Source organism: Heptranchias perlo, chromosome 1 (genome assembly GCF_035084215.1).
Source record: "Heptranchias perlo isolate sHepPer1 chromosome 1, sHepPer1.hap1, whole genome shotgun sequence".
Classification (NCBI taxonomy): Eukaryota; Metazoa; Chordata; class Chondrichthyes; order Hexanchiformes; family Hexanchidae; genus Heptranchias; species Heptranchias perlo.
The window spans coordinates 123,912,221-123,925,233 of NC_090325.1; the positions used below are offsets into that span (position 1 = coordinate 123,912,221).

The 13,013-nt window shown below is 43.4% G+C and overlaps 1 protein-coding gene across 1 annotated transcript in view; it reads right to left on the minus strand.

Annotated features, from left to right (window-relative positions):
- Positions 1 to 13,013, minus strand: part of LOC137325611 (inactive ubiquitin carboxyl-terminal hydrolase 53-like) — a 102,481-nt gene that overhangs the window by 54,610 nt on the left and 34,858 nt on the right. Inside the window, exons 4-6 of the mRNA XM_067990880.1 lie at positions 9,815 to 9,928; positions 1,308 to 1,390; positions 1,117 to 1,222 (exon numbers count right to left, since the gene is read on the minus strand). Of these exons, the coding sequence (XP_067846981.1) occupies positions 1,117 to 1,222; positions 1,308 to 1,390; positions 9,815 to 9,928 (303 nt within the window). The remainder of the gene's footprint in view (positions 1 to 1,116; positions 1,223 to 1,307; positions 1,391 to 9,814; positions 9,929 to 13,013) is intronic.

A 13,013-nucleotide genomic window follows, 5' to 3' on the forward strand; every position in this document is an offset into this window, starting at 1 on the left:
ATTAGTTAACCAGTTGGGTGTTACGATAATCTGACAGCTTCATGGTCACTTTTATAGATACATTTTATTTGCTGATTTTTAAAAATAAACTGAATTCAAATTCTCAATCTGGTATGGTGAGATTTGAACTCATGTTCGCTGGATTATTAGTCTAGGCCTATAATCTCTTTATGGTAGTGTAGTGGTTATGTTACTGGACTAGTCAGGACATTGGGGGGAGGGGGGGGCGGCGGCGGGGATGAGGACTCGGAGGAAAAAGAGAAATTGGGGAATGGGAGTCAGGAGGTTGGGACTTGGGCATGGGGGTGGAAGAGAGAGTACCGGGGAATGAGGTAGAATTGTGTGGGCATGGGGCCAGCAGCAGCAATGTGGTGAGTGGGAACAGCATGGAGAGAGGAGCTGCCAGTAAAAGAGGTATGTAAAAACTTGGAACCTTCCTGTGGATAAATAGTGAAACATTGTTTCCACTCGTGGGCAAATGGAAAACAAGGGTGCAAAGACTGAGGATTCTCACTGCGCATGGGGAATTACACGTCATGATTTTACATCGCAAGCTCCAACTGCCGCTGTTCACGACAGGCTGGGATAGGAGGGGAACAGCGTACGGCACAGCCGCAAGCTGCGGCCCCGCTCCCTCGGCTCCTCTCTCAGGGCAACAAATCCCACAAACAACAACGGGCCTGATGACTGTCTCAACTGTCTCTCGGGATCTTGCAGAGTTTGCAGTAGGGGCCCGAGGCTTATTTGAAATTGGGCCTCAGGCCTCATTTTAATAATTGTGGCGAGCTACTGGCGCCTGTCGTGCCTCCAAAAGACAGCTCACCCGATGTTGGGGATCAAATTTGGGCCTGCTACATCGCTGGTAAATCCTGGAAGGTTGGCGGATGAAAATACAGGAGGGACAAGCACAGGTCGGCGGCGACGCGCAGTAATGCTGTCGAACTAGGAGAGGCACTCTTTCCTTACCATTTCTTCAGCAGCTTCCAGTAGTCCCTTTAAAGACCCCTGTTTAAGCTGTAGAATTGGTAAAACTAGTCTCAGTTTCTAAAAAGATGTTGGGACTTGTAACTTTTGACCCCACCAAAAGAGAAGAATATAAACCAGAAATTCTCTTACCGGACAGTTCCTAAAGTCACCAATGGTACTTGCTGCCTGAAGTAACTCTGCAAACAATTCTGGCCTGGGACGTTCATTCCTCTCCATCATCCTGTCTACCTGATTACTAAATTTAAACGAGGAATAATATTTCTCTCTTAATTCATTGTTCATTCATATATTTACTTTTTAAAAAAAAAATTACTACTCACCATAATGCTGTAATTGACACATAATGTACCAGCTCGGTGAAAGGTAAAGGATCTGAAGTAGCCCCACAGCTATGACACACGCTCTTGAGAAAAGCAAGATAACCTCATTAATATTTATCGAAAGTATATAAAAATGTTTTCCTTCTTTCAATTAATGGGGGTGGGGAAGGAGAAATGGGGAACTTCCTCACAAGGGGAACGTTGCCTCTCCAAGGATATTACAGTTTTAAAATGTATTTTACATTACAACCAATGGATAATCAATGTTCTGCATTAATCATTCCATAGAGTACTGCTGCTACAAGCATTCAAAGGATACTTAATGTGTTGCCTAAATTTTTTTTTAGTGTATATACTGTACTTTACTCAATAGTGTGAAGTACATCTCAGTACCACCCAGGTTATTTTTGCTCCAAGGGAAACTTTTCGCACACCAACACATCACATGGGAGATAGTTAAAGATTTGAATAAAATGTATTATATATTAAACATGGTTTTGGATCACAACATTCCATTGCAAAATGCATTAAAAACTTGTGTCACTCTGGTCCTATGGAAAATCCTATTATATTTAGTTATAATTCCCATTTTGCCTTTTGGGTGGTGCTGAGAGAGGTTTTCAACATCAAGCTTTATATTAGTAACACAAGAACGCCGTATCTCGGAAACAAACCTGGAGAAATTGTTGTCTGTTCAGAAATGAAGAAATCTTGTCAGTATAAGCAGATGCAACTCAAGTTTCTTAAAAAAAAATCCAGGCTACTTCAAACTTGAAATATCTGAACCTCTACACTGTTTGGAAAAAAGGGCCTTTATTTTTTTTTAAAATACTGTGCTCATTAAAAAGTAATTAAAATTGCAACCCGTGTAGCTTGTAAAGTATCAGAATTTCATATTAGGCAACTCAGCACCTGCCCTTTCAATTAAAAATCTGATGCTCTATTTTGTTTAAAATTGCAGTCACCCGCCCCTCCACTCCTGCCCAGGCACTTCTCCAATTGCTCCCCTAATCACTATTCCAACTTCCCCCACTAATGTATTTTTCCAACCATACCCTCACTGAGATAGTTATTCTTGTTACATTAGTTAATTGCCTTTTTGATTTTTTTTTGTGTAAGACGGAGCCCTGATGACAATCAACGAAATTGGTTGGGAAGAGCTCCTAAGCAGTACGAGAGCCAAAGGAACATTTATAGCGAGGTTAATTACTTGTGGTGCTTCGGGAGTTTTTTGTAATTTCAACTGAATACATTAATTCAACTTTCTTACAGTCAGGATCGCTGCCAGGAACGATGAGAACTCATTAAAATTTTTGTTTAAACAAAAAGCACAGAAAACATTGGCAGAATTACTTTTAACAGCTTGATTTTCAAATTTGGCCTCGATGGGGAAAATTCTTATAAATTAAAATAAATTGCCACCCAAAAGTACTCCCCAAATTCAAACCTAAAGAGAGACAATGTTACATTAGGCATTGCAGGGGATGCTCTTCCTCAATCTTTGAAACAAGTTCAAGCTCCTCATATAAATAGAATTGTCGGCACTCAATGAGGAGCATTAGCTTGTCAAGCAATTCACATCTGAACAATGCCATTGGTTAAGTAATCTTCCCCCACTCTGTTGTATACAAGACCTTGTTCTGAACAAACCCATACTAATTCGACCAGAGGAAAAAGCACAAGACCTCCTGTGCAACAAGGATAACATAAATAAGAACAAAAAATGCTGGAAATACTCAGCAAGTCAGGCAGCATCTAAGGAGAAAGTAACAGAATTAACGTTTCAGGTCATAAGAACGTAAGAAATAGGAGCAGGAGTAGGTCATGCGGCCCCTCGAGCCTGCTCTACCATTCAATCAGATCATGGCTGATCATCGACCTGAACTCCACTTTCCCACCCGATCCCCATATCCCTTGAATCCCCTAGAGTCCAAAAATCTATCCATCTCAGCCTTGAATATATTCAATGATTCAGCATCCACAGCCCTCTGGGGTAGAGAATTCCAAAGATTGACAACCCTCTGAGTGAAGAAATTCCTCCTCATCTCAGTCTTGAATGGCCAATCACTTATCCTGCAACTATGCCAGCTAGTTCTAGACTCTCCAGCCAGGGGAAACAATCTCTCAGCATCTACCCTGTCAAGCCCCCTCAGAATCTTATATGTTTCAATGAGATCACCTCTCATTCTTCTGAGCTCCAAAGAGCATAGGCCCAATTTTCTCAACCTCTCTTATAGAACAACCCTCTCATCCCAGGAATTAATCTAGTGATCCTTCATTGTACCGTCTCTAAGGCAAGAATATCCTTCTTTAGATAAGGAGGCCAAAACTGTACGCGGTACTCCAGGTGAGGTCTCACTAAAGCCCTGTACAATTATAGTAAGACTTCCCTACTCTTGTTCTCCAACCCCATTGCAATAAAGGCCAACACGCCATTTGCTTTCCTAATTGCCTGCTGTATCTGCATACTAACTTTTTGTGTTTCTTGTACGAGGACACCCAAGTCTCTGTGAACACCAACATTTAATAGTTTCTCACCATTTAAAAAATATTCTGTTTTTCTATTCTTCCTACCAAATTGAATAACTTCACATTTCCCCACATTACATTCCATCTGCCACCTTCTTGCCCACTCACTTAACTTGTCTATATCCCTTTGCAACCTCTGTCCTCCTCACAGCTTACTTTCCCATCTAGCTTTGTATCATCAGCAAACTTGGATACATTACACTCGGTCCTTTCATCTAAGTCATTAATATAGATTGTAAATAGCTGAGACCCAAGTACCGATCCTTGCGGCACCCCACTAGTTACAGCCTGCCAACCTGAAAATGACACGTTTATCCCTACCCTCTTTTCTGTCCTTTAACCAATCCTCTATCTGTGCCAATATATTATTACATGCAACGCCAAGAGCCCTTACAACATATGTACAAACACACGAATTAAGAGCAGTAGGATGCCATTCAGCCCCTTGAGCCTGCTCTGCCATTTGATAAGATCACGGCTGATCTGATTGTGACCTCAACCCTACTTTCCCAACTACCTACTATAATATTTGACACCCTTGTTAATCAGGAATCTATCCAACTCTGCCTTAAAAATATTCAATAACCCTGCCTCCATCGCTTTCTGGGAAAGGGAGTTCCACAGACTCAACCCTCAGCAAAAATTTCTCCTCATCTGTCTTAAATGGGAGACCCCTTATTTTTAAACTGTGGTCCCTAGTTCTAGTCTCTCCCTCAAGAGGAAACATCCTCAGCACCCACCCCTTCTAGTCCCCTCAGGATGTTATATGTTTCAATAAGATCACCGCTCATTCTTCTAAACTCCGGCGTATACAGGCCCAACTTGTCCAATCTTTCCTCATAAGATAACTTCCTCATTCCAGGAATCAGTCGAGTGAACCTTCTCTGAACCGCCTCCAAAGCAATCGTGTATTTTCTTGAATGAGACCGAGACTGCACACAGTATTCTAGATGTGCTCTCACCAACGCCCTGTACAACCGTAGCAAAACATCTCCAGTTTGATATTCCATTCCCCTTGCAATAAATGACAACATGCCATTTGCCTTCCTAATCATTTGCTGTACCTGCATACTAACTTTTTATGATTCATGTACTAGGACACCCAGATCCCTCTGTACCTCAGAGTTCTGCAATCTCACTCCATTTAAATATACTGCTTTTCTATTCCTCCTGCCAAAGTGGACAAGTTCACATTTGCCCACATTATACTCTATCTGCCAAATTTTTGCCCACTCATTTAACCTATCCATATCCCTTTGCAGACTCCTTGGGCTCGAATTTAGCAGGCCTGCGGGTTCCCAGCGGGTGGTCCTCCGGGAGCGTCGAAAACGCGAACGGCGAAATTAGTGGGTTGCCCACGCGATCGTAGCAGGCAACCCACTAATAGGATCCAATTACCTGCTCCTCCGGGGTCCACGGCGCTGGCCTGCGCGTCGGGCGGGCTGCGCATGCGCAGTACGATCTGTCAGCTGGAGGCTCTCGAGTTAAAGGGGCAGTCCTCCACTGACAGATGCTGCAACCAATGGGACAAATTGCAGCATGGAGCAGCCCAGGGGGAAGGCTGCTCCCAGTTTAATGATGCCTCACCCCAGGTATCATCAGATGGGGTGAGGAGGAGGGGGAGGACACAGATCTTCCCCCCGGCGGGCGGGAGGAAGCGGCCTGCCTCTGCCACCAAGAAGGCCTGGCTCGAGGTGGCAGAGGGGGTCACCTGCGCCACCAACATATCGCCCACCTGCATACAGTGCAGGAGGCGCTGCAATGACCGCAGTAGGTCAGCCACAGTGAGAACACAAAGTCTTTCCCCTACACTCCGTCTGCCACAACACTGCCCCCACCCCAAATCTCCTTCGGCACCGCCAACACTATTCTGTCACATCACCCTTCATGCCCACTCACACCCCATCCTCATCTTACCTCCACCTACTCACCTCGCCAGTACTCATCCTGCCACTAACACGCGACCCAATCCTCATACAATCTCATGGCTCCATCCCATACTCACCCTCTCGTGCATCTCCCTCACGGCCAGCCTCACTCAACCTGCCACCACCTGTGCTGCAGCCACAGGGCATGCATCACATATGTGCAGTAGGCAGGGTAAGGCAAACGTCTCGTCAGCATGAAGGGGGTGCACAAGGGTGTCTGAGGGTCTGTCATGGGTGTTACCCATATTGAATTTCAGAGCAACAAACAGCACACATTATATTGACACCACCACTGCCATGTCTCCGCGAATCCTGTCCATTGTGTCCAATAATGCCCGCTCCTGGGTATCACTATGAGGACCCACCACTGATGCCACCCATCGTGTTACTGCAGAGTAGGTGCAGGTGTATTTGCAGGGCTCGTCCGCGCAGACAACTGAGAGACATCGGCGGTGTTGCCGGCTGCACCCTGGAAGGATGCGGAGGAGAAGGTGTGGAGGACAGTGGTGACTTTGCCAGCGACAGGTAAGCAGTTGGTGCTGGGGCCAGCCAGGAGCAGCTCGGCATGAAAGAGGCTGCAGATCTCCACGACTACATGTCGAGCGAATCTGCGCCTCCCTGTGCACTGCTGCTGGGAGAGGTCCGGGGAGCTGCGCCTCGGTCTGTGGACCCTGTGGCGAGGGTAGTGCCCTCTGCGACGCGTCTCTCTCTGCGGTAGCCCTCCCTCCTGCTGTGCAGGTGGGCGTGCAACCACACCGTGTTGGGGGGATCCACGTCTCTGCGGCGGACGGCGTGGACTGCGAGGCTGCTGGTGGTGGTCATGCTCTTCGTCCTCCGAGGGTGTCCACACACCACCCAACTGGCAGGTGTTGGTCTGAGGGGTTGTGCAGGGTAGGTGTGTGGGTCCTCGGACTGGGGCTGCGGTTTCGTGTCGGTCTGTCCTCTGGCTTGGCCGGGGGGTGGTGGGGGGCAGGGGTTGCCCTATGTGACGCGGTGGCCTCCTGCGTGGGTGAGGGCGCTCCCCCGTGGAGCGCACCTTGGCACCTGCCACAGGCTGCTGGCTGCAACACGCCTGGTTTGAAGGGTCCTGTTTCCCCCAGTGTGGGAAACTGACTGCTTTGAACGTAAAATCCCACACTTCCTCTTTTGACAGCTGCTTCAGCTCATTAACTGACCACAACGAGCAAGTTAAGTGCTCTCAAGTGGAACCCCGCTGGCTTTAATTGCCTGCGGGATTCCCACCAGCGGGGCTTGCGCGCGCAGCCCCGCACGTCAGCGCGGTACCCGGAAGTGGCCGGGATTTCGTCCGAATCTGGTCACGTGATCGGAGATCGGGATTTTCGGGGCCCCCCCGCTGGAAACCCGCAGGTAACCCGACCCTAAAATCGAGCCCCTTATGTCCTCTTCACAACTTACTTTCCTACCTACCTTTGTCTCATCAGCAAATTTAGCAACCGTACATTCGGTCCCTTCATCCAAGTCATTGATATAGATTGTAAATAGTTGAGGCCCAAGCACTGATCCCTGTGGCACTCCACTCGTTACATCTTGCCAACCTGAAAAATGACCCATTTATGCCTACTCTGTTTCCTGTTAGCTAAACAATCCTTTATCCATACTAATATGTTACCCCCGACACCATGAGCTCTTATTTTGTGTTGTAGCCTTTGATGTGGCACCTTATCGAATGTCTTTTGAAAATCCAAATATACTACATCCACTGGTTCCCCTTTATCTACTCTGGTAGTAACATCCTCAAAAAACTCTAATAAATCTGTCAAATATGATTTCCCTTTCATAAAACCATGTTGAATCTGCCTAATCATGATTTTCTAAGTGCTCTGTTATCACTTCCTTAATAATGGATTCCAGCATTTTCCCGACGACCAATGTCAGGCTGACTGGCCTGTAGTTCCCTGTTTTCTCTCTCCCTCCCTTCTTGAAAAGTGGGATAACATTTGCTACCTTCCAGTCCACTGGGATTGTTACAGAATCTAGAGAATTTTGGAAGATCATAACCAATGCATCCAATATCTCTGCAGCCACCTTTGTAAGAACCCTAGGATGTAGGCCATTAGGTCCGTTAGTTTTAGGCTTTTAGTCCCATTATTTTGTCCAGTACATTTTCCTCGAGATATTAATTGTTTTAAGTTCCTCACTCTCATTTACCCCTTGGTTCCCCACTATGTTTGGTGTGCTTTTTGTGTCTTCTACTGTGAGGACAGATACAAAATATTTGTTTAATGCATCTGCCATTTTCCTTATTCCCCATTATGATTTCTCCTGTCTCAGCCTCTAAGGGAACAACATTTACTTTTGCCACTCTCTCCCTTTTTACATACTTGTAGAAGCTCTTACAATCAGTTTTTATATTTCTTGCTAGTTCACTTTCATATTCTATTTTCTCCCTTATCATCAATTAATTGGTCGTCCTTTGTTGGTTTCTAAAACTCTCCCAATCCCCAGGCTTATTACTCTTCTTGGCAACATTATAGGCCTCTTCTTTCAATCTAATGCTCTCTAACTTCTTTAGTTAGCCAAAGGTCGATGAACTTTCGTCAGAGCTGGAAGAAATTGAAGATTAAACAGTTTTTAAGCAAGTACAGAGCCAGGAAAAGGGGGAGGAGGAGGGGAGGAAAGAACAATAGGGAAGTTCTGTGATAGGATGGAGGGCAGGAGTGATTAAATGACAAAAGGGATGATGGTGCAAGGCAAGGAGGGTGGTAATGGGACAAATAAAGAAACAAAAAGATGGGTCTAGAGGAGCTGTAAATGCCAACATCAGAGCCATTACCAGCACCTGCTGTATGAAAAAAATGGGAGCAGTGGTTATAATCTGAAGATATTGAAATCAATGTTGAGTCCAGAAGGTTGTAAAGTGCCTATTCGAAGGATGAGGTGCTGTTCCTCAACATAACATTTATAAACAAAATCAAAGTAGTCCATGCAGCACATGACAGAAAAAGGGATCAAACAGCAAGCTGGGAAGAAATTTCATATGTGGAGGTTGAACTTCTTTCAAAGGATTACTGTACCAATGTAGGTAATCTAGGATTCTTCATATAAACAGGATTATACCGAAGTAGTAAAGAAACTCCAATAAGGATTCTGAAGACATATACATTCCAGCTGATTTGCAGAATTCCAACATTGAAGCATCCGTTATTCTATCCCATCAGGTTATAACGCTTGGTGAAAACATGTAAAGCTACTTCATGCAACCACCTCACAGGTTGCTTCACGTGGAAAGAAGGACAAATTAACGTGTTTATAAAGCACCTTTCACATCCTCAGGATATCAAAAATTCTTCACAATCAATTAATTACTTTTGAAGTGTAGTTCACTGTTGTCAAGTAGACTAATGCAGCAGCCAACCTGAACATAGTACGGTCCCACAAATAGAAATGATATAAATGACCAGTTAATCTGTTTTGGTAGTGTCAGTTGAGTGATAAATGCTGGCTAGGATACTAGGAGAACTCCCTTGTTCTTCGAATAGTATCAAGGGACCTTTTAGATCCATCTGAACAGGCAGACAGGATCTCAGTTTAACATCTCATCCAAAACACAGCACTTCAGTGCAGTCCTGAAGGTGCTGCATTATCAGAAGTGTCAGCCTAGATTACGTGCTCAAGTTCCTGGAGTGAGGTTTGCACCCATGATCTACTGACTCGGATGCAGAAACAGTAGGGAACGATGACTTTTTTTTTGTTTTGAATAAATGCAATAAATGGTTATTTTTATTCCAAAAGAAATGGTATTACCCTAAAACCATCAGTATATTCCAGTGCTACAAAGGAAAGTTGTGAATGCTAAATATCTTGGAAAAAAAAACCAATGCTATTCCAGTACAACAAACATAGTTCTCCAAAGGAAAATATTTTTCAATTACACATATGTTGCTGGAATTTTTTATCCCACATGGTTACTCACCCAACATCTGCCATCATAAAGTTAAGAAATCTGTATCTCTTCAAAGCTTACTACAACTTGATCATATATTTAGTTATATGGTATTTATTATGCATAAAAACAGTTTCATATCTCACCTGCTCATAAAGCGTCATTGCAAACTTCTGGTGGGTGATGCAAGACTTAGCAGTGCATGTATCCATTTCAGCATCTGAGACTATGTGCAAGTGAATTCGCTCCAAAATATTCTCCTAACAGGAAAATAAAGTGAAATCTTGTGATGCTAGCATCAGAATCATGGGCGTGATTAGAAGTCCTGGTCTAATTTAGTTGGGGCAGATCATCTTTCACGCTCACAGCAGATAATTCCCATTATGGTTCAACACCAGAAGCACTGAAAGATGAACATTTACCCCTTTCCTCAAGATCTGTAGATAACTTTAAGCAACAATTAAAAAAAGAAAAAATGAGAGAAAACAGAAATCCAGTCAAATCCACATATGTCTAATCGCTCAGTACAACACAATAGTGGAGTAACAGACTCTCTTCAAATAAAGGTCACATCTGTATACATGTCCCCTTAAAATTTCTGATAGCCCAATCATTTGAAATCTGACATACAAATCTATTCTAAGCATCAGCATTTGCCTTCACATTTAACTTCTTGAACTTACACAGCCAGTACATGGAAGGTTTTTTAAAACATATAAAAAGGGTACTGCAGAGAGAAGGCAGAAGTTGCATTGCATAATGTTAGGAGAGGCACTGAGGCAATTTTTCATATGAATCGAAGAGAATTGAAACGATCCAACAGGAATTACAAATAAAGGTAATTGCAGATTTGGCTATGTGTCTAGTAGTAATTGATTTTACTTGGCCCTGTATTCAAACACACTATCGTAAATTCAATATTCCAGAAGGTGACGAAGCTTAAACAAAGATGATGCTTATCGTGACTCCAATTTAGGACAGGCCTTGTTGCAGCCATTGAAATTCTTGAAGCTACTACCCAGTATAAATGATATGGCACTTTTCTTTGGAACTAAAAGTTAATCCATACTTAAAACAATTACTAATACAACTACTGCTACAGTCACTATTTGCATTTCTATCTTGCCTTTTAACATTAAAAAACACCCCAAGGTGCTTCACAAATAGATGTAATGAAATTCAGTAATTTCCAATCATCTACCCCAACATGAAGGGCTGGTTAACTCCACATTGACTTTTCTCCAGCATTCCGTCTAAATGCATCTAATTCAGGAGCACTCTAGCAGATTAATGCCCCTGGAATTCTTCAATTCCTTCCTGTCCCCCTTCTCGCGTAACATAATAATTAATGCTAACGTCATTTGCTAAGCATGTGTTTGCTCTATATGACAGTTTTACTTATATTTTCAATGGACTGCTGTTTCAAAGATGCCCAAGGAAACTACCTTTAACAGGAAATCTGAATCAGCCTAAAATGCATTCAATTTTAATACAAAATTAAATTGGATTGATTAATGATTAGTGCCTGAATGTCACTAACCATGCAAGCTGAGCCCAGTATAACCAAAAGTGCAGTCTTACACGACTAAATTTAAGATTACATGCACTAAGAGGTTCAAAAAGGTACATTAACTTGTGCAAGATCAGAGTGAGATCCCTATTTACAGGTGGCAACCAATCTGGATGTTTTTAGGTTTAGCCTGGACAAATCAACATACCAAAAGATGTCCTAGTGGATCTAATGCAATGATTCAAGAGTGCCAGAAAAGACTGAAGTGACAGGGAGATGCACACAAAAGGGGCTGGGTTTAATCACAGATCAAAGAAATGCTGCAGATACCCCACGATGTAAAATACATTACAGAAGAGACACAAAAGACGTTTGAACCTGCACAATGAGGAGACAAGAGTCTCTGAAAAACTCCCCATCTTGGCTCAAGTCTAGCAGTGTATTAAAGATGCTGAACAAACCATTATCTGAACAGCATCTTTCTGTTCAATAATTTCTGAAACCAGTGCATGCAAGATGCTTCCTCATCATATGATTCTTTTTATTTTACTCTTGTTGTTCACCTTTTCTGACTTTAGTTTTCCACTGAGTTGATTTTAAAAATCATAGAAAGGAGGAGGCCATTCGATCCAGAGTCCCTGCCGGCTCTATGCAAGAGCAATCCAGCTAGTCCCACTCCCCCACCCTATCCCCGTAGCCCTGCAAATGTTTTCCTTTCAAGTACTTATCCAGTTCCCTTTTAAAAGCCACAATTGTATCTATCTCCACCACCCCCACTGGTGGTGCAATCAGATCATAACCACTCGGTGTAAAAACGTTTTTTCTCATGTCACCTTTGGTTCTTTTGACAATCACCTTAAATCTATGTTGTTGGGTTCTTGACCCTTCTGCCAAAGAGAACAGTTTCTCTCTATTCTGTCGAGACCCTTCATAATTTTAAATACTTCTATCAAATCTCCTCTCAATCTTCTCTGTTCCCAGGAGAACAATCCCAGCTTCTCCAGTCTATCCATGTAACTAAAGACCCTCACCCCTGGAATCATTGTAGTAAATCTTTTCTGCGCCCTCTCCAAGGCCTTCACATCTTTCCTAAAGGGGAAACTTTTAGAAACGATAATCCAGGACAGAATTAACAGTCACTTGGACGAGTGTGGATTGATTAGGGAAAGCCAGCATGGATTTGTTAAAGGCAAATCGTGTTTAACCAACCTGACAGGGTTTTTTGATCAAGTAACAGAGAGGGTCGATGAGGTCAATGCAACTGATGTGGTGTATATGGACTTTCAAAAGACGTTTGATAAAGTGCCGCATGGTAGGCTTATCATCGAGATTGCGGTCCATGGAATAAAGGAGGCAGTAGCAACATGGATACAGAATTGGCTAAGTGACAAGAAACAGATAGTAGGGGTGAATGGCTGTTTTTCAGACTGGAGGGAGGTGTACAGTGGTGTTCCACAGGGGTCGGTGCTGGGACCACTGCTTTTCTTGATATATATTAATGTCTTGGACTTGGGTATATGGCACAATTTCAAAATTTGCAAATGACACAAAACTTGGAAGTGTAGTGAACAGTGAGGAGGACAGTAATAGACTTCAAGAGGATATAGACAGGCTGGTGAAATGGGCGGACACATGGCAGATTAAATTTAACGCAGAAAAACGTGAAGTGATTCATTTCGGTAGGAAGAACGAGGAGAGGCATTATAAACTAGAGGGCACAACTCTAAGGGGGTACAGGAACAGAGAAATCTAGGGGTGTATGTGCACAAATCATTGAAGGTGACAGGGCAGGTTGAGAAAGCGGTTAAAAAAGCATACAGGATCCTGGGCTTTAT